At 50.8% G+C, this 21,009-nt stretch overlaps 2 protein-coding genes across 5 annotated transcripts; one reads left to right on the plus strand and one right to left on the minus strand.

Annotated features, from left to right (window-relative positions):
- Positions 1 to 231: 231 nt before the first annotated feature.
- Positions 232 to 10,473, plus strand: LOC130387388 (nucleolar transcription factor 1-A-like). Of its 2 annotated transcripts, none has more exons than XM_056596433.1 (20): positions 232 to 427; positions 1,666 to 1,760; positions 1,860 to 2,035; positions 2,402 to 2,485; positions 2,925 to 3,080; positions 3,308 to 3,372; positions 3,510 to 3,630; positions 3,743 to 3,853; positions 4,132 to 4,259; positions 5,492 to 5,633; positions 6,121 to 6,162; positions 6,593 to 6,706; positions 6,791 to 6,949; positions 7,397 to 7,507; positions 7,989 to 8,074; positions 8,271 to 8,460; positions 8,856 to 8,903; positions 9,036 to 9,149; positions 9,464 to 9,571; positions 9,819 to 10,473. In XM_056596433.1, the coding sequence occupies exons 2-20, from the start codon at positions 1,703 to 1,705 to the stop codon at positions 9,891 to 9,893; spliced, it is 2,088 nt and encodes a 695-aa protein (XP_056452408.1). In that variant the 5' UTR covers positions 232 to 427; positions 1,666 to 1,702; the 3' UTR covers positions 9,894 to 10,473. The 2 variants fall into 2 exon arrangements, with proteins under 2 accessions (XP_056452408.1, XP_056452407.1); XM_056596432.1 differs by having other exon boundaries at positions 7,397 to 7,525; positions 9,819 to 10,467.
- Positions 10,474 to 10,656: 183 nt separating this feature from the next.
- LOC130388184 (uncharacterized) lies at positions 10,657 to 20,894 on the minus strand. 3 transcript variants are annotated; one of them, XM_056597556.1, is made up of 12 exons: positions 20,722 to 20,894; positions 20,240 to 20,332; positions 17,901 to 18,885; positions 17,199 to 17,502; positions 16,217 to 16,404; positions 15,525 to 15,673; positions 14,873 to 15,089; positions 13,523 to 13,682; positions 12,696 to 12,787; positions 11,798 to 12,449; positions 11,596 to 11,710; positions 10,657 to 11,470 (listed from the first exon to the last, which is right to left on the minus strand). In XM_056597556.1, the coding sequence occupies exons 3-12, from the start codon at positions 18,841 to 18,843 to the stop codon at positions 11,384 to 11,386; spliced, it is 2,907 nt and encodes a 968-aa protein (XP_056453531.1). In that variant the 5' UTR covers positions 18,844 to 18,885; positions 20,240 to 20,332; positions 20,722 to 20,894; the 3' UTR covers positions 10,657 to 11,383. The 3 variants fall into 3 exon arrangements, with proteins under 3 accessions (XP_056453531.1, XP_056453533.1, XP_056453532.1); XM_056597558.1 differs by lacking the exon at positions 20,240 to 20,332; XM_056597557.1 differs by having other exon boundaries at positions 20,240 to 20,894.
- Between the last annotated feature and the right edge of the window lie 115 nt (positions 20,895 to 21,009).

Consider the following 21,009-nt stretch of genomic DNA (forward strand, 5'->3'; position numbering starts at 1 on the left):
CTGTCGCCCGGTGTGGATGTTCCCTCGCCTGTTCCGCATCTGGAATCGAGAAGGGTTATAATAAACATTCATGGGACTTATGTAGCGTAACTATTTAAAAACTATAGTTTTATTCAAGTAGACGTAGTTGGAAACCCCTTAAACCCCGATGTGATTATTTTTTTGCCGGGTTTGGTTGGTCTTGTCCCGCTGTCTCTCGTTTCAACCTCCGCCTCTGTGCTCTCACTCGCATGTTTTCCCTCAGAGTTCCTCCCCCTGCGGCGTTGGGCGGAGTTTCATACCGAACTAGACGCTCCTTTTGTCGGATCCGTTTCGATCTGGCTCCCCGGGGTTTACGACTGACAAATACCCCCCCTAAAACCCCTAAATAATAAAAACAATTCCATAGGTTTGCAGAAATACTTCTGGTTCATATTTGAAGCGAAGGGTGAGTACTAAGCCGTGATTTCAAACCGATATAGACGGTTTTCTAGGGGTCCGTCCCCGAGTGTTCACAAAATTCATGGCGGCTTTGCAGTGAGGGCTTTTGGGCGACAGCAAGTTAGCCAAGGCGCCAGCTGGCTTACTAGTTGGATTAATCAATGATTTTCCACTATTTTCACATTGTCATTTTGGCCACTATCTACTTTATTCCCTGTGCATATATATTCGAGCAGCTTTGAGCAAAGCATCAATAATTTTACGCGTTTAATCAGTTTTGTTATAATGCGATTATTGGGCATTCGCACGTGTCAAATAGAGCATGACGCTTGGCTACTGTATAAGTGGTCGTGTGGATAGGTGTGTTTTATGATGTCTCGTTCAATACAACGTCGTATTTTTCGCGTGTTGTCGAGAAGTGTCTGGGTCTTGCTGAAGAAGCCCTTGAGTAGCTTGCCAACGGAAGCTGCGTCGGGACTACTGCCGGAGTACGGGCGCCATTACTGGGGCAGCTAATGCTGGGCTGCTCGGCAGATGTCTGTGGCGTCGAACCCGGCCACAACATGCCTGTATGTTCCCTATTAAAACGGCTCAAACTTTTAACCAGCTGGCATTCTTAGAATACACGATTCCCTTTCAACTTGAATGTGCATTAAAGTTGACATTTACAACAGAAAGGGACGTTAAATTTAAACAAACAGCCCTTCGTTTGACCTTCGGGCATCGATGACTGTGCACACCAGGGAAACGTTGCCTTGGCCGGCTACGCAGCCGCGCCTCCCCCCGCTGCCCAGGCGGGTGGCGAGCAGCTCGCACACCGGCGGCTCTGAGCGGGTAGCTCAGCCACACATTTAAGCAGTTCCGAAACACTAGAGCCGCTTTGTATGAGAACACTTCTTGTTGCTTGTGTGGCGTGACAGTTGATAAAGATTCGTGATGCATTTTCTTGACGGCTGCATTAAAACCAGTTTTTTTTTAATCGGACAACAAGAACAAATCCCTGAAATACGCGTGAGCCTAACACTCGGGACTGACCAATTCTAATTAAAACAAAAGCTATCAATATATACGTTACATCGTTATTCCAGCGTTGCTCTTGTCTATTATCTGTGCATGCCGTGAATACAATTCCAGCTTTTGAATGAAAGTCTCGTGGCATGTTTTGGAACGCTGCCCGGAGGGAGGGAACGCAACAGATGGAATCTCAATATCGCAAATTACGATAACAGGTTTATGTTCCTATAGTGACAGCGGACGGCGGGTGCTGTAACCGGTCGTCAGCATGAACGGCAGCGGAGTTTCCACCGCTTCGCACAACTCACGGCTCAAAAACCAAGAAGGTATTCCTACAATAATGGTCCGATTTCACAGTAAGTAATTTGGGAAGATATCAGTATCTTGGTGTGTTTTCCTTATAGCCTCCTGTGTTTGTGTATCAGATGGGTGGAGCAAGGAGGACTGTGTGGCCCTGTTGGAGAGGATCAGGGGTATCCTCCCTGACCTAGACTCCATGAAGTACAAGACAACGGAGTCCCACTTTGACTGGGAGAAGGTGTGCTTTGGGAGCTACACCAGCGACATGTGCAAACAGAAGTGGCACAAGGTCTCCACAGAGGTATGAGTTCTTTAAACACACAGAGACACATACTCTTCCACTCATCCTCTTCTTTCTCCTCCTCCGCCTTTATTCCGTCTTCTTCCTGATCCTGTTGTCGTAATACACAGGGTACTTTGTATATTTCTTAAACTTCTTGTTGAAAATGCTCCATCTGAAGTTGGCCTGTTATGATAAGTGTGCTGCTATATCTCACCCACTAAGGCGATGTCTAAAGAAGCATTTGTATCTAAAAGTGTGAAGAATGTATCGCGTATATTCTAGCACTAGTTGTTCACACACCGTGTTAGACCGGCACACTCGGTTGGATATGACTTGAATCATGGTGATGGAGGAGGATGATGAAGGTGGTGTTTCTGTGTGCAGGTGCGGAAGTACCGTACCATGACGGAGCTCCTGGCGGATGCGATGGAGTTTGTGAAGAACCCCTACAAGGGCAAGAAGCTAAAGGTCAGACTGAGCTCCTCCCCTCCAGACGAGACCCCTCGTGGTGCTGGGGGGACCGACCGTCCACCGTTAGGCCCACCCAGAGGCAACACTAATCTGGGCGCTGTAGATCAGATCGCCGCCTGGAGCTTGAATCATTATTAGCTACGAGGTTACGGAGCGTAGCAGCACTCTGATTGGGAAGAGGTGCAGCGGCCTCTTGGACACACGGGACAAGCTCTCATCATCAGCTTGAAGTTCATGGTGGTTGAATGTTGAAAACAAAATGTTACAAACGGCACAGACACTAAAGACCGAAAAGGATAGAAGATGACCTAAGTCCATCGTTTAAGACGCAACCATTAAGCGGGGCGAGATAATCCAGACTTTGAGATAGAGGTGCTACACTTTGCCGATGGTGATGGCATCGCTCATTTATTATTCTGTGTTGACCCCCTCCCAGACCCACCCAGAATTCCCCAAGAAGCCCTTGACACCGTACTTCCGCTTCTTCATGGAGAAACGAGCCAAGTACGCCAAGATCCACCCGGAGATGAGCAACCTGGACCTCACCAAGATCCTGTCCAAGAAGTACAAGGAGCTGGCCGAAAAGAAAAAGGTCTGTCTCTCTGTCTGTCTGTCTCCCTGCCTGTTTGCATGGTCTGTCCTGTCTGTCTGTCCATCTGGCTGCATGCAATGCCCGGGCATTCCTGCCTGCCTGTCTGTTTGTCAGCATGCTCTGTCCTGTCTTTCTGTCTGTGTGTCGGTTTGCATGGTCTTTCCTTTCTGTCTGTCTGTCCGCCCGTCTGAAGGATAAACTGAACTCAGTTGTTATAATTTCTACAGCAAAAGTACATCACAGAGTTCCAGAGAGAGAAGGAGTCGTTTGAGAAGAACATGGCGCGCTTCAAGTACGTCTGGTTCACACCGAAGGCTAATACTCTCAATCGATTGGCTGCTTGATTAGGAACCTCGATTGGCCGCCTGATCAGGGCCAGTCCAATCTGGGAGGGGGCCATCCTATGTTTAATGGGGTGTATGTGTGTAGGGAGGACCACCCCGAGCTGATAGAGGTGAAGAAGAAGTCAGACCTCCCGGAGAAACCCAAGACCCCCCAGCAGCTGTGGTACAACCACGAGAAGAAGACCTACATGAAGCTCCACCCGGAGGTACGCACACTCCCACACACGTGTGTGTGTGTGTGTGTATTGATAATGTATAATATATATAATGTGTGTGTGTGTGTGTGTATTTCTGTTTAATATAATTTGTGTGTTCCAGGTGAGTCAGAAGGAGCTGAAGGAGGCCCTGAGGAGACAGTGGTCTCAACTGCTGGATAAGAAGAGACTCAAGTGGATCAGCAAGGCTCTTGAGCTACAGAAGGACTACGGGGTGAGAGAGCACCACACACACATAGAGAGAGAGAGAGGGCATCACATTCAGATAGGGAGAGCGGGAATCACATGAAGAGAGAGCATGGGCGAGAGAGAGAGAGCATGGGCAAGAGATAATGCGTGTGAGTGATGGAGAATTTGAAATTTAATTAAACCAAAACCATAAGGTCTGAATGTCTTTCAAAAGAGAGAGAGTCAGACAGGGAGATGGATTGATAGAAAGTGGGATGGTCTAACTGTGTGTGTGTGGTGTGGGTGTGTGTGTGTGTGTTCCAGGACAGCATGAGAGTGTACCATGAGGCCCACCCAGATCTGACCTCGGAGGAACATGTCAAGTCCGTCCTCACCAAGGCAGAGAGGCAGCTCAAAGACAAGTTTGACGGCCGGCCCACCAAACCTCCACCGTAAGTCTGCAGTTTTAATGCTTTGCCCTGGGTACAACTTCCACTGTACCACCCCCCCCCCCCCTCTACTAGTCCTCCTGCACCTTCTCTATTGCTTTCCCCTGGGTACGACCTCCACGTTGAAGCCAGAGTCTTGTCTCACGGCTCATTACATGCTCTGACCTGGCCGTCCTTAGTTGTTGTTTTAATTTAGTTTTTTATTAAAGGTTTTATGGGTATGATTCTAAAGAGTTGCGATCAGGCGTTGCGTTCAGGCGCCTGATTGCCAGGAATTATAAGTCAACCGAACCAATCAGGGAAGAGATGCCCTGAAGCGTAAGAAATTAGCCAGGAGCGGTCTAGCATCTAAATGATTGTCTCTCACAGTGGCAGGCGCAGTCAACTAGAAACGGATATTCTCACAGTGCTTTTCACTCACTAACAGCTGACAGGTGGCTATGGTCTTACATAATTACTCAAATTAGAGCTCTTAAATCTTGCCTATAGCACTTTTTTTCTAAGTATTGTAGCACAGTAGATTATGGGCCTACATTTCAGACACTGCTAGAACTCTGTCTGAGCCTACGTCTGGAGCCTTGAATTACTGTCCTGGATGTGTTCTTTTAGTTGAGAAGGTTCTGTCCTGGATGTGGTTCTGTCTTGGATGTGTTCTGTGGTTGAAGGTTCTGTCCTTAATGTGTTCTGTACTTGAAGGTTCTGTCCAGTATGTGTTCTGTAGTTGAAGGTTCTGTCCAGTATGTGTTCTGTACTTGAAGGTTCTGTCCAGTATGTGTTCTGTGGTTGAAGGTTCTGTCCTTAATGTGTTCTGTACTTGAAGGTTCTGTCCAGTATGTGTTCTGTAGTTGAAGGTTCTGTCCAGTTTGTGTTCTGTAGTTGAAGGTTCTGTCCTTAATGTGTTCTGTAGTTGAAGGTTCTGTCCTTAATGTGTTCTGTAGTTGAAGGTTCTGTCCTTAATGTGTTCTGTAGTTGAGAAGGTTCTGTCCAGTATCTGTAGTTGAAATGTCCCTGTCCTTGATGTGTTCTGTTGAGGCGGTCTATCCTGTATGCGTTCTGTAGTTGAAGGTTCTGTTCTGTAGTTGAGCAGGTTCTGTAGTTGAAGGTTCTGTCCTGGATGTGTTCTGTAGTTGAATGTTCTGTCCTGGATGTGTTCTGTAGTTGAAGGTTCTGTTCTGTAGTTGAAGGTTCTGTCCTGGGTGTGTTCTGTAGTTGAAGGTTCTCTATGGGTCCTTCAGGAACGGCTACTCCCTGTACTGCGCTGAGCTGATGGTGAACATGAAGGATGTCCCGAGCACGGAGCGCATGGTGCTGTGCAGCAAGCAGTGGAAGATGATGACCCAGAAGGAGAAGGACATGTTCCAGAAACGCTGCGAACAGGTTAGGGAACCCTAACTTACTAACTACCAACCCAACCGCCCGCCACAAAGACAACCAGCCACTGACAGCCACCTCCATAAGACTCATTCTTGCCAAATGGTTTAGACAATGTTTTATTTTTTACGAAATAGCTTATACCTTCTGATGCTTTAACCAACTGGCACATCCGTACGTTTTTAGTGAATGCTATTTTTCTGTTTAAATTTCGTTATTTTTATATTTGCTTTTCAAAGATGACATATCCGAGTTACTGTTAGTTATTATAACAATTGCGTTATTTTTTTTGCGTCTGTTTATCTGTTAAAGACATCTTTACTTTTTTATCTGAACATATTTGAGAAGGATGCATGTCATTAAGGATCGGGGAGACTGGGGACACTGGGCCTTTAAACCTAGAACATTTCACTGGGAGTTCACCCCCCCCACCACCAGGCCATCCTGCTGCTATCTCTGCCCTCTGACGTCCTGTCCCCCTCTCCCTCACCAGAGAAAGAAGCAGTACGACGTGGACCTGCAGCGCTTTCTAGAGGTGAGTGCTAACCTCTGGTCACACGCTATCGGACACCCTGGCTGCCCCGTTCAACTAAGAGAGCAAGTCTTTCTGCGTCGTATAGAGTAGGAAAATAACCCACGGGAGTCAATCCGAAGGAAGCCTGACAAGTTGGCTCTGTCTAGCGCCATCTAGTGATCTAGTAGTTCACCATTGTATCCCAAGTGATTTACATTCAATGGTGAAGCTACACTTCATTAATGAGCAGGTAGGGTTTGACAATCCGGCTCATGTTGGCCTTCAGGTAGTCCGCAGGTATTAGGGTTCAAACCCATAACTTAACGTCTTCGTCTGCGAGTCACACACACCGTCACTACAATAGCTTGTCCTTAGCCTGTATGGTTCATTCGATAGCGAGCACAGCGATGGCTGATGTGTGTGTGTCTGTGGGCGTCTGTTGCCTCTCCAGAGTCTTCCAGAAGGAGAGAGGGACCGCATCCTGACAGAGGAGAAACTGGGCGGGTCCAAATTGGGTATGGGCGTGGCCGGCAGCCCCCACCGAACCAAAGCCCTCACGGCCAAGGTATGCATCCTCCCTCCCGGGCTCAGAGGAACCCTTTATAGAGCGTCTAGTGGGGGCCCGACCTGACGGTTCTGATGGTTCCAGGAGCGCAGCCGGGAGCCGGAGCCAGAGAACTGGGTCCAGGGGACCACGGCCAAGGAGCGCCGGGAGGCCCGGAAGAGGACCAAGCTCCCGGAGACGCCACGCACTGCCGAGGACCTGTGGCAGCAGAGCGTCATCGGAGACTACCTGGCCAAGTACCGGGTGAGCCCTCCTCCTCCTCCTCCTTCTATTGCAGCATACTCAGCACCTCCGCCTTTTCAGTTCTTCATCCCATCTCCACCACTAACACCTCCTCCTCCATCACTACTATCCCCTCCTCCTCCATCACTATTATCCCCTCCTCCTCCATCACTACTATCCCCTCCTCCTCCTCCTCCTCCTCCTCCATCACTACTATCCCCTCCTCCTCCATCACTACTATCCCCTCCTCCTCCATCACTACTATCCCCTCCTCCTCCATCACTACTATCCCCTCCTCCTCCATCACTACTATCCCCTCCTTCTCCAACCTCCTAAACCAGCCTCCTCCTCCTCCTCCTCCTCCTCCTCCTCCACTACCAGTACTGTCCCACTGTAGTAACCCTACCCTATAGTTCACCACTCGAGCCTCACCACAGTAGTAGAACGGTGCTGTGTGTTCCGCTGCAGAGCGACCGCAAGAAGGCCCAGAGCGCCATGGAGGGGGCCTGGAGGTCCATGGAGAAGAAGGAGAAGATCCCCTGGATCAAGAAGGCTGCCGAGGACCAGAAGAGATACGAGGTTCAGTATCAAGCTGTGGTCAGTGACCCCTCTCCCCCCTCCCCCAGTCCAAATCTCCCCTCTCTCCGCACCGTGGTAGTACTCGTCGTTAAACATTGAGCTAGGTGGGGAACGCCCCAGTGTATTCTCACCACATTGGGGATGCAGACCTGCAGCTACGGTCTAACACCTGGCGGTGAACGTCACGTCGCAACCCCACTCGTCACACCCAGTGATGGGACACTCACTGTGCGTCACACGACTCTCTCCCATGATGCTGGGGGCCTCGGGTCAGTTGCTGATGTCCTGGGGTTCTAGTTAAGCGGTGTGTGTATAAAGCAGTGCTGGGGTTCTAGTTAAGCGGTGTGTGTGTGTATAAAGCAGTGCTGGGGTTCTAGTTAAGCGGTGTGTGTGTGTATAAAGCAGTGCTGGGGTTCTAGTTAAGCGGTGTGTGTATAAAGCTTCAGAAGCCTTGGCTGTAACCACTCCTTCCTTCCTGCAGAGGGAGCTGCTGGAGAACAGGACGCCTGCTGGGGGACAAACCAACAGGAAGCCCAAGTTTGAGGGGGAGCCCAAGAAGCCTCCTGTGTAAGTGAGACGTGTGAGTGTGTGTTTGTGTTGTGTGTGCTGTGTGTGTGAATAACATCTCTACGTGTGTGTGTGTGTGTGTATGTTTATATGTTTATATATGTGTATATGTTTATATATGTGTGTGTATATATAACTTGTGTGTGTGTATATATATATATAACTTGTGTGTGTATATACCGCGTGGCTCTTTTAGGAGCGGCTACCAGATGTTCAGCCAGGAGCTGCTGACGAACGGGGAGCTGAACCGGCTCAGCCTGAAGGAGCGCATGGTGGAGATCGGGAAGCGCTGGCACAAGCTCAGCCTGGCCCACAAGGACAAGTACAAGAAGATGGTGGAGGAGCAGCAGGTGGAGTACAAGGCCGAGCTGGACTCCTGGGTCAAGGTACGCCCAACACACACACACGCATATGCACACGAATACGCTCACGTACACACACTGTTACCAAACTAAAAACATAAAGGTGTTTTATGAAGATTTAAGAGCCTTTATTCAAGTCTAATTTGTTAGAAGTGCCGTAGCAGTCCGTCAGCGTTGAGTGAGTGAAATGCTCTGAGAATACCTGTTCGGTCTGGCTGAGTCCGATTAGATTCCAGGCAACTCATTTCTAACCAATCAGTGCATATTCTCCTTAACCAAAACAACCCATGCACCCAAATATAAGCGTACTTTATTCTGTACATATTTGAGCATTTAAAGAAAAGGATCTGAACCTCAATGCTTCGTCCTGATGACTCTATATATTGTATGTTAACCGACCCTCCCTCTCTCTCCACCAGTCTCTCTCTCCCCAGGAGCGGGCGCTCTACAAAGAGTTCTCGTCCACGGTGAGTAGGACCCGCACCGGTCCTCTCTGACCACGCAGCCTCTGTCAGCCACACATGCTACCCTGACCTCAGCGGGCGTGGCGGTGGAAGGTCACTACATTGTCTCATTCACTGTATGTGTGTGCGTTACAGAAGCGGAGAAGCAGCACCAGGGTCCAGGGGCCCGGGGCCAAGGTGCGGGTCACGGCCAGGGGTCCGGCCCCGGGGGTCGCCGTGGGGAAACGCTCTATGGCGTACCGGGCCAAGGTAAAGAACACACGCACGCTTTCCCAAGACTATGTTTACAGAGCGACAGGAACCCACACACACTCAATACTATATATTCAACATGCACACCGTACTCAACAGCCATGAGTGTGTAGTAAGGCCTCATAACAGAAGGGTCTCCCCCAGGGGGGTGTTATGTAACTAAAAGCCCACCTGCTCATTGGTGAGCCGGTCAAACAGAAGGGTGTCCTACAGGTGTGTGTTATGTAACTAAAAGCCCACCTGCTCATTGGTGAGCCGGTCAAACAGAAGGGTCTCCTACAGGTGTGTGTTTTCTTCAATGTGTTCTCCAGCAGGACACGTCTGAGTCGGACGAGGACGACGACAAGAGCGACTCTTCGGACTCGGACGACGACGACGAGTCGTCAGGAAGCAGCGAAAGTGACGAAGACGATGATGAGGTGGGTTCCTCCGGTTTAAAGGGGCCCGTTTTGGGATGGTTGTCCTCTGCAGCCTTTCAAAGACATCCGGAGTACTGCGTGTTTCGTTATAATCTGAAGCTCTCCCTGACGCTCAGCCTCAACCAAGTCAGACTAGAACCCCTGTAACCACATCTAACTAGGCCAAGCCGATGGCTGGTTACCCGACCTACCAGGTCTAGTAACCGTAATCGTTATCGTAACCTCTCCGTCTTCCTCCCGCCCGCAGAACGACGAAGACGACGAGGACCAGTCGGGCGACAGCAGCTCCTCGGAGGAGAGCAGCGACTCGGACACGGACTAGCAGCACAGGACAGGAGAAGTTGTGCAGGCCACGCCTCCTCACAAGCCATTTTTTGTTTTGGTTTTTCCGGCGGACCAATGGGCAGCGTCGACACCGGACTGCCGTGATCCTGGCCCCCGCCCGCAGCGGACGGGGGCGAGCGAAGGACCTACGTTACGCTAACGTTCCTGAAGGACGCTCTGCGCCTCTCGCGGGGGTTGTTACATGTGTTCCCCAAGTGTTTGTTGGGCGTTACCGTTTGTTTGGTTTACATTTTAAGAAAAAAATGGCCTTTAACCTTGATGTGTCACTATTTTTTATCATGACTATAAACTTTAACAAGCGCGTTTAAGCTTTTTGATTTAGTTTTTTTTTTTAAGACTGGGATTTGTACAGTTGAACAGGAAGGGGACTTATGAGGTCCCGGTTGCTGACTGGTTGTCCAGGGTTGGGAGGAAGTTCTTCAGTTCCCACTCGACTATTTTGGACAAAACGTTAAGAATTAAAATGCACTTTTTTCTCATCCGGTCTCACTTTTTTCTCATCAGGTTTTTGTAATCCAAACACTTCAAAGCGGCATCACGCCTCAAGGAATGACAAGACACCGGGGTTAGATTTTTATATTTTATATAGACATTTGAGGTCGATAGATTTATATATAGAATATAAACAAGCTTTCCCACATCTGGGCCCCCACCCGCCCACCCCCCTGGCCCGGTACCACAAATAAATAGATTTCCCTCCCCCCCCCCCCCCCCCCCCGGGGAGACGGCGTCGTTACCATAGTAACGTCATCCATCCCCCAGCAAAAGTGGAGCGCAAGGGTCACTCAATGATTTACAAGATTGGTCTCCACACACACATGAATGAGCCACATATAAACCCCCCACATTGACGGATTAGTGTCCCATTGGAAACCCTCTTCCCCATCCACAGATTACCCTTAACCCAATCCCCCCCACCTTCCCCAGACATGCATCAGCGCGGCGCTAGTTTGCCAGCATGATTAGTCAAAAACCTATTTGGTTGTCCCCATGGGAAAATGGGAAAACGCTTTTTTTTCCCCAAGCAACCCACAGTTTTGTTTTTTGTCCCTAGAATATCAAATACATGTTTGTTTTTTATGTCATGAGACAAATGGTTTACCTGTCACGTTAAAAACTCCCGGCCACAAACATTAGTTTGTTGGATTATTGAGCTGCGAGGTTCCGTCGCAGACGGACGAGAACGGTTTGTGCTACGCTAACCGCCGCCGCAGTGCTTATCCGTCTCGGACCCGCTGTCTCTGGACAGGATGGCGGTTAAAACAACAAATGCTATTCCTTTTTTTTTATATCCCCCCCTGAAATATAACATTTCTACTCGGCTGAACACAAGATAGTTGTCAACCATCTAGAAAAATGTCCCTCTTATCAAGAGCATGATTCTATAAAGCCCCTTTAATCTCAAATTCAAACTACCACCAGCAGCCCCCTCATCTGCCCCCCCCCCTCCCCCCGGCCGGTCTGCTGTCATAAGGGCACCGAGAGCAGCTTCTTGTGGAGGTACTGCTTCACCTCTTCGATGCCGTTGAGCTTCTCCAGCTCCTGGTAGGGCAGCTGCAGAGAGGAAGACAGGGGGATGGATCATGCTTCTGCTGCTTCCAGAACCACATTCTGACATGTTTCAGTGCCTTTTGTACTGGCTACCAAGGGGTGTGTGTGTGTGTGTGAGTGTGAGAGACCTGTAGGATGATGTAGCCGAGGAGCTGCAGGTGGCGGTCCCTCATGGCGCGTGAGCCCACCAGCACCACCGAGTTGTGACAGTAGTGCCACTTGTCGTTCACAGACATCACCACCCTGCACAAACCAAATGCATTGTGGGAAACGGTCCACCAAAAAGCACCATGAGACCAACGTAGGTGACACTGGGATGTTCCCACCCACCTGCGGATGGTCCGTAGGTCGCCGGCGGCGACGTCCGCATCGCTCCTCTCCGCAGGGTGCCCCCCGGAGAGGGGGGCTGTGGCCGGACCCTCGGAGGCAGAGCTCTCAGAATAGGCCACTCCCTCGTAGAACCCCTGCAGCTCGCAGTCCGCCTCCTGCCCGGAGGGGGGAGCCGCCACTCCCCCTGACTCCTCCTCCTCCAGGATCTGACCAATGGAGAACTGGAAGAGGGAGTCGGGCCCCGGGGCCCCGGGCGGCGGCGGCGGGGGGGCCAGGCTGTCGGAGGGGGGGCTGCTCAGCGTGGAGCTGTCCTGGCTCTCCAGGGAGGCGTCCTTGGCCAGGCCGGAGTAGTAGTCGGGCCCCGAGGCGTAGTAGGAGCTGTACTCCGCCAGGCCCCCGGCGCCGTTGGGGCCCGGGGAGCCGCGGAGGTGCAGCGGGAGGAAGGGCTCCGGGACGGCCCCCTCCGGGTCCGGCCCCTCCCCCTTCAGCGGGCTGAACGGGGAGAACTTCTGGAAGTCCGAGGTCAGCGTTGTCATGGAAACCGCACCGTCGGCCTTGGGCGTAGCCACGGCGACGCAGGTGGGCGGGGGCACGCCGGCTCCGGGCCGAACGGGGAGGATCCGCCCCGACGCGTCCATTAAGATCAGGAAGTCTGCAGGAAGTGACATCACCACACATAAGCGGACTGAAGGCGGGCCCCGAGAACGTCTTTGTGCCAGAGATTCGGATCTCAGATCAGGCAACTTATAAATATAAATGCATCCAAAGAGCTTTATTATTAAACTGGCATGAACAATCAGCACTATTAACTACCAGACTACTAATGGTAGCATTCTTGGTACTAACGATGGTATTCACAGTACTGTTAGTAGTTCTACTACCCATATGGGCAGCGTACCTGTGTAGTATCCTGGAGCCAGCACCTCGTCTTGCTTGTAGCTCTGTTCTCCCACCAGCTGCCTCAGAGCTTCAGCCACCAGACCCTTATAACTGACAACCGCAGCAACCAATCAGAACCCACATACACAACAGCCAATCAGAGAGCAGACAACACAACAGCCGATCAGAGAGAAGACACAATATTGTACTTAACGTCCCCAGCCTACCTGTGTGTTGGACCTCCCCCAGCCTACCTGTGTGTTGGACCTCCCCCAGCCTACCTGTGTGTTGGACCTCCCCCAGCCTACCTGTGTGTTGGACCTCCCCCAGCCTACCTGTGTGTTGGACCTCCCCCAGCCTACCTGTGTGTTGGACCTCCCCCAGCCTACCTGTGTGTTGGACCTCCCCCAGCCTACCTGTGTGTTGGACCTCCCCCAGCCTACCTGTGTGTTGGACCTCCCCCAGCCTACCTGTGTGTTGGACCTCCCCCAGCCTACCTGTGTGTTGGACCTCCCCCAGCCTACCCGTGTGTTGGACCTCCCCCAGCCTACCCGTGTGTTGGACCTCCCCCAGCCTACCCGTGTGTTGGACCTCCCCCAGCCTACCCGTGTGTTGGACCTCCCCCAGCCTACCTGTGTGTTGGACCTCCCCCAGCCTACCTGTGTGTTGGACCTCCCCCAGCCTACCTGTGTGTTGGACCTCCCCCAGCCTACCTGTGTGTTGGACCTCCCCCAGCCTACCTGTGTGTTGGACCTCCCCCAGCCTACCTGTGTGTGGGACCTCCCCCAGCCTACCTGTGTGTTGGACCTCCCCTAGCCTACCTGTGACCTCATGCCCCCGGCTCACCTGTACTTGCGGTTGACCTCGTCGGCGGTGAGGGCGTGGTCGAACATGAGCACCTTGTGCGCGTCCTGCAGGCGGGGGCCCGTGTAGTCCCGGTACTCCAGCTGCACCGTGGCGTCCAGCAGGGACAGGTAGCGCCGCACGATCAGCGCGTACGGGCTGTCTGCAGGGGGCGGGGCATGACGGGGTTAACGGACTGCAGTTATAACTAGAGCCGTCAAGCGATTAAAATATTTAATCGTGATTAATCGCATTAATGTCAGTTAACTCACGATTACCGGTAATCGCGTTTAATCGCAAATTATTTTTCTATGCTAAATATCCCTTCATTTTTTTGTCCCATAATTCTTCTCATTTTAATTATCTTATCAACATGGTGAAGTGCATCGGCTTGCCTTGTGCAAATGATTTTTTATTGATAACAACATTGGCATATACTGATCAAAACAGGACGATACAAAAAAATAGCCTATAGTGCAATTAAACGACTGCTTTGAACAAATGTCATTTGAACATAGCAGTCAGGCTACTGCTTCTATGTTTTGAGCCAAAGAAAAAAAAAATATATATATTTTTTAGTTTTTTTTTAAGTAAAACAATTGCGTTAATCGCGCGCTAAATTTTTTAACGCCGTTAAAATTGGTTTGCGTTAACGCCGTTAATAACGCGTTTAACTGACAGCTCTAGTTATAACGCAATGTTTCTACCCTGTGGCCAGACCAGAGCGCTGTCAGTGCTTACTGTTAGTGTTTACCCTTAGTGTTTACTGTTAGTGCTTACCGTTAGTGTTTACCGTTAGTGTTTACCGTTAGTGTTTACCGTTAGTGTTTACCGTTTGTGTTTACCGTTTGTGTTTACCGTTAGTGTTTACCGTTAGTGCTTACCGTTAGTGTTTACTGTTTGTATTTACTGTTAGTGTTTACTGTTAGTGCTTACTGTTAGTGTTTACCGTCAGTGTTTACTGTTAGTGTTTACTGTTAGTGTTTACTGTTAGTGTTTACTGTTAGTGTTTACTGTTAGTGCCTCACATTCACCCATTCATAAACACATTCATTCACCCATTCATACAAGGCGACAGCCAGCAGCTCGGGACCAGTTAGGGTGTCCTGCTCAACACTCTGGGATCTGTGTATGAATGTGTTGACTGGTATGGGTACTGTTGATTTGTGTAACTGTGTGTGTGTGTGGTGGTGTATCCTGTGTGGTGGTCTGTTCTGTGTGGGGGTCTATCCTGTGTGGTGGTCTGTCCTGTGTGGTGGTCTATCCTGTGAGGGGGTCTGTCCTGTGAGGGGGTCTGTCCCGTGAGGGGGTCTGTCCTGTGTGGGGGTCTGTCCTGTGTGGGGGTGTACTGACTGGTGACGTTGCTGATGAAGCTGGGGGAGAAGACGCGGTGCAGCACTAGGGAGGGGAAGTGGCCCAGCTGGAACAGGGACATGAGGATGTTGACGGTGGCCAGCGGCGAGCTCAGCGCCTTCAGCTCCAGCACCACCTCCAGCTTGGAGAAGAGCTGCTGCTCGTTGGCCGGCCGGTAGCTCATCCTGCTGAAGGGGAACACCAGCTTCTGGATCACCTGGGGACACATCAGAGAGGGGGTTCAACAGCCAATCAGAGGGACTAATCCTCATCCAATCAGAGAGGGGGTTCAAAAGCCAATCAGAGAGAGGAATCGAAATCTGATCAGAGAGGAATCGACATCCAACAGCCGATCAGAGACCAGGAACTCAGAAAAATATTACGTTTTCTGAATGGTAGGCTATGTAGATTTGCCTTTTCAGGAAGAAAATGAACCCAAACAGGTACACTGTTTTAAATCGCTTTGTCACAATGTTAACACGGTTATATCACTTGCATTACCATTTAATAATATAACGATGATGATTATATAAAAGGTCCTATAAATGATATATGACCCAGTTTTAAATTGCATGGCAACAATGTTAACGAGGTCCCACCACTTTATACATTCCCTCAACAAGGGGTGGTTCCGGGGGCTCCGGTCCCTCACCTTGCTGTCCAGGTACTCTGCCTTCTTGACCAGGAAGTCTGCGATGGTGTCCAGTAACTGGGTCTCCCGCAGGCGGTGGCGGGCCACGTACTTGGCGATGAGGGCCATGGTGTAGGGCGTGATGCTGTCCACCTTCTTAGGAAGCTCCTCTGCAGGGAAGGGCAGGAGACACACCGTCATCTCAGAACGCTCGCAGCCGGCTCCGTGTCTCTGCACCTTAACCGAGGCTCGTTCCTTTACACAGTACGCTCTCAACCGGCCAGGTTCCGTGTTCTGATCCGGCCAGGTCGGTGGTTTACAAATTGCGCGGGTCGCCCATTAAGTAGGTCACAGCAGTTGAAAGGATGGCTTTACACGATGATTTGATTAACATCGTTTTCAAAACTGTGTCTGCATGTCTACATGCCTCGTCTGTTCCTATTTGACCATGTCAATGTTTGAAGAATGATCTCACTTTTCTGGTTTGGTAATGAGAACTTATGTGTCCGTAATGCTCCTTTTACTGCAAACTTTCTTTGTTGCTCAACGGAACCCCCCCTTTCAGGGTCGAACATGGCAGGAGAGAGGTTGAGAATGCCCGGGATTAAGTGAACCCACAGTGGACGATGCTCTGATTCAACCCTACTAGCCTTCTACACCACGTCCTAGCTATGTTGCGTGTGTGCGTGCGTGCGTGCGTGTGTGGTCCGTACTGGCCAGGCTGGCGATGAACCTCTCCTGCCGGTTCTGGTAGAAGAGGTGGGAGCTGAAGATGAGCTCCAGGCTCTTGTTGCTGGCCTCGCGGACGCACGCCGCCAGCATCTCGTCCAGCAGCGCCATCTCCTGCTCCCGCACGCCGCTCACGCTCGCCAGCGTGTGCTTCACCAAGCGCAGGATCTTCCTGCGAGGGGAGGGAGGGAGTGAAACGGAGCACGTACTGACACACCCACACAGCTTGTGTGTGTGTGTAACAGAGTACTGAAAACTGACACACACTCAAAGCGCAGAAACAGAGTTCTGCATACTGACACACACACACACACACACACACAGTAACTGAGAACTACATACTGACACACACACACACACACACACACACACACAGTAACTGAGTACTACATACCGACAGACACACACACACACACACACACACACACACACACACAGTAACAGAGTACTACATACTGACACACCACAGACAGAGTAACAGAGTACTACATACTAACAGACACACACACACACACACACACACACACACACACACACACACAGTAACAGTACTACAAACTGACCCACACACACACACACACACAGTAACAGAGTACTACATACTGACACAAACACACACACACACACACACACACACACACACACACACACACACACAGTAACAGTAATACATACTGACACACACACAAACACACACACAGTAACAAGAGTACTCCATACTGACACACACACAGTAACTGAGTTCTGCATACTGACACATAAACAACACAAAACAGACAGTACTAGAGTATGTTCTGACACATCCACACAACACAGTAACATAGTAACGTAGTAGTATGTTCAGACACACACACGCTGAGTAATACAGCACCAGAATAGATACTGACACAATACACAGTACATACTGACCCAGACAGCCCACGGAACCACATCACCAGCGTACCCAGTACTCCTCCTATCACCCACCTGTTAGCTAGCAGCAGCTCTGGGCTGGAGGCGGCCGGGCCGTTGGCGCCCTCTGGTGGCTGCAGCGTGCGTAGCTTCAGCCGGTAGTAGGACAGCAGTAGGAAGAGGGTCTGGGGGTGGCGCTCGCGCTCCAGGTTCTTCTCCAGTGCCGCCAGGCAGGCCTCTGTCAGCGGGTGCTGGCAGCCCAGGTGGAGCTTCATGCTGGAGCTGAAGACCATGGACACGTCCTTCTGGTTGAACTGGCCCAGCCGGGCCTGGCACTCTGCCTCCAGCACCTCCACCACCCTGCAGTCGCTGGGCAGGCCTGGGGAGGGCACCACCACACAGCGTGTAACGTACACACCGACGTAGACAAGTACAGAGCCACATTTACCAGTACAGGCAGATACAGACCAGTGCATAGAATAGAGAAGGTAGAGGGATTGATAAGGGACATCGTGACTTAACTTATCCTTGCATATGAAATGGGAACTGCAAAACATCTCAGGCCAGATTTAGTGATCATGGTTCCAAAACAGCAATCGCCTACAGGTAGGCTGTGCAGCCTGCGCTCATTGGGGTTCTGAAGTCTAATACACTAAACCCTGCACTGTCCTTCCTTGAGTAGTGATGTGTTGAGTTAAAGTAACAGACTCATATCTCTCATCCCTATGTCGTGGGATTTTAAATCTGAGTGCAGTGAGGGCCGGAAGGAGGCCTCACCGAGGGCCGCCACGGCGTACAGACAGTTGACCACGCTGAAGTTGTCGAACTTGGCGCAGTCGCCGATGATGTCGTCGCAGAGCGTCTGGAAGTCCTGCTGCTCCAGGATGTCCCGCCCTTCGCTCTCCTCCGCTCCTCCCGCTCCGGGCGGGCCAGACGCCGCCCCTGTCGCAGCCCCGCCGTCGGAGGCGGCGGAGGATCCCGTCCCCGCCGCTGGGCCGCCGCCTCCGCCCTGCAGCAGCTGGCTGATCTTGTGCAGGGCGATGGGGTAGTGGTTGTGGGAGATCTTGCCCGGGTTCTGGGTGACCCAGCGCAGCACCTCGTCGGGCCGGTGCGAGCGCTCGATCAGCCGCTTGAGGGTGAAGAACGTGTCGTAGCTCATCTTCTCCTGGATGAAGTTCCACGTCTTCTTGCGCCCCGAGGCCAGGCCGCCGCCACCGCCCAGGGCGGGCCCTTGGCTGTAGTGGTGGTGGTGCAGGTGGGCGTGCTGCTGCTGGAAGTGGTGGAGGTGCGGGGGTGGGACTAGGGGAGGGGCCAGGTGTGTGGGCGGGGCCAGGTGTGCAGGGGGCGGGGCGTGGTGGGGGTGTGGGTGGTAGTGGTGGGGTGGGTGATGGCCGTGGAAGTGGGGCCCGCGGTGAGGCTCTGCGCGGCCCTGGTAGAGGGGGTAGGCGGGGCTCTGGGCGGAGGGGTGGTGGTGGTGGTGGTGGTGGTGGTTCTCCATCATGGTCATAGCTCCGCCTCCACCTGCTGAGAGCTGTGTCCTGCGGGCCGGCTTACCCCCGGCTGGCCCACCACCCCCACCGGCGCCGGCGGAGCTGTAGAGGCGCGTGGTGTACATGGCGGCCTGGGGGAGGGGCCCGAGGCGGGGGAGGGTGCGGAGGGAGGAGGGGAGGTGGAGGCTGCCGGAGCTCAGGAGCTTCCAGCCAGAGAGGAGACGCAGCATAGTCCAGAAGCTGGCCCAGAGGGGCAGCAGCACTCACTACACCTGCACGCGCACACAGACAAACAGACGGACAGAGAGAGAGACGGAGAGGGAGAGGGTTATTGTGTTGTGGTTTGATCATTTCCATATTTGAAGCCTAATCTACTTTTTGATAGTTTGGCCCATGCTGAATGACCCGTTGCATTGAATTGAGAGAAACATTGACAGACAGTTAGACTAACAGGAGGAGGTGGTAATATGGCTAAACACATTTAGACAGAGTCTGACAAAGTCGAGAGGGGATAAATGGTTGAGACTTGAGAGACATTACATCCTGACGGTCAAGAGGTAGTACAGATGGCGAGAGGCATTGTGATAGAGTCAGAGAAGGTGAGACACACAAAACAATAGCGAACGCAGCAGGACAACAAGCAGAGTACAGTAGAAACAGGCATTAACCTGGCAAGTAATCCATTCTTTGAAAGCAGTCCACCTTTCAGCAGAAGATTCAAACACTAATTATGCAACTATATCCTGTATTGGCTCTAGTATTACATTTTATTATAGGTTGCTCTGCATTTGTATGTCAAATAATTTGAGTTATAGGATAAGAGTTGATCTTCAGTTGAAACTCTACCATGAAGCCTAATCTGCAGTGCTACTGGTTAAGGATCTGATGTTGCTGTTAATGCTGTTAACATTAGTTTCCAACAAAGTATGCTAATGCATCCTCCCGTTTCCTTATGTTACTGAATCTGGAGATGGAAAGAAGCGGGTCAAACACCCACCATGGCAACAGCATCATGGCCACCACAAATCAAATATTACTAAATACAACGAGTGCCTACATGTCTATGCATTCACGGTTGTAGCTTCTCATATACCCTTCCTATGCATAATCCTCCTAACCAACCGGTATGCATTCACAATCTAGCAACATGTTTCAACACGCATGCGTATAGATCTGTATTCAATGTTAAACAAAGTCCATTCAAAACCCAAACATCAACGCACTGTACTGGAAAAAGTAATAACTAATAATTTGGCTTAATAGTATACACATTATTATCGTTCATACAATTCAATATTCGTAATAGATCCCAGGGCGCAGGGCTTTTAATTCTTGCTGGACTAAAGCTGACGTCATTCACTGCAATGAAACACTCGATCGTTTCCATCAGATGGATCCCCTCAACCCCAACCATAGCAGGGTCACATACAGGGTCAATTTAAAATCGGATGTATGTGAAATGATTCACGCTGACAATCAAGGCGTTGGCTGATGCAAGTGAACGTTAACAGTGAGCTAGGGGACTTAAAGACACAAGTCAAGGAGCTTGACATTTCTGTTAAAGTCATATGTGCAAAAGGTAAAGAGAAAAGCGATACATAGTGAGCATGTAATGAACATACTTACATTTTTCTCTAAGGCAATCTGAGGTGTTCAACTAGAGAAACGAAGCCTGAGTGCAGCTACTGCTAGCTCCCTGCTAGCCCTGGGCCATTCGCTCTGAAACGTCAAGTTTCATCAGATTGTTAGTCGATCCAAGTGTGAACTCGAGTTTCTTTGCAAGTGGCACCCACAGCTACAATTCCATTGATGGCCTATTTTTAAATAATTGACGTTAAGCGTCTCTAACTACGTTGGCTCCTTGGTCGTGCAGCCATGGGCATCTTTTCACATTAGAAAGTTTCCAGATCCACCCTCCAACCTGTGTTAACAGCCGTGTAGTCATGATCCATTGTGTGGACAAAACGAGTATGGTTTTATTACTGGTTACACGGTCTAAAAATACACGAACTGACTTTGGGTTGGAGTGGCTAATGGGCTTCCAGCGGTCGGACATAGGTCGCTGGGTGTCGGTAGAGTAATGACAGTGTGTGTTTTGAACAGATTACCTCATAGTTTGCAAACATCCGCACTCGTAAAATGTTGAAGTACGATAGTCTGGTTGCTTGCTATATGAGTAATGAACGGACAGAATAGCCCCGATGACAGCAGCTTCACTTCTGGCGAGCAGCCCCGGCGAACGCCATCTTTTCCTTCCCGAAGTGCAACTGCAACAGTGCACTTCTTCGTCTGGTGTCATTAGTAGTTTCACGCCGCCGCATGTCGCTCCCTGCTGGCCAATAGACGAACTGGCACAGTTACTATGTAACATGTCTGAGTACTTTCACCACCAGAGG

This window comes from Gadus chalcogrammus, chromosome 8 (assembly GCF_026213295.1).
Source record: "Gadus chalcogrammus isolate NIFS_2021 chromosome 8, NIFS_Gcha_1.0, whole genome shotgun sequence".
In the NCBI taxonomy this organism is placed as follows: Eukaryota; Metazoa; Chordata; class Actinopteri; order Gadiformes; family Gadidae; genus Gadus; species Gadus chalcogrammus.

Coding starts and splice junctions, on each gene's coding strand:
- LOC130387388 (XM_056596432.1), top strand. CDS start 1,703: ATGAACGGCAGCGGAGTTTCCACCGCTTCGCACAACTCACGGCTCAAA. Junction 3,854..4,131: donor AGCTACAGAAGGACTACGGG/GTGAGAGAGCAC, acceptor TGTGTGTTCCAG/GACAGCATGAGAGTGTACCA. Junction 8,904..9,035: donor ACAAAGAGTTCTCGTCCACG/GTGAGTAGGACC, acceptor TGTGCGTTACAG/AAGCGGAGAAGCAGCACCAG.
- LOC130388184 (XM_056597558.1), bottom strand. CDS start 18,843: ATGCTGCGTCTCCTCTCTGGCTGGAAGCTCCTGAGCTCCGGCAGCCTC. Junction 16,405..17,198: donor GAGCTGCTGCTAGCTAACAG/GTGGGTGATAGG, acceptor CTCCCCTCGCAG/GAAGATCCTGCGCTTGGTGA. Junction 11,471..11,595: donor TCGGCTACATCATCCTACAG/GTCTCTCACACT, acceptor TCCTCTCTGCAG/CTGCCCTACCAGGAGCTGGA.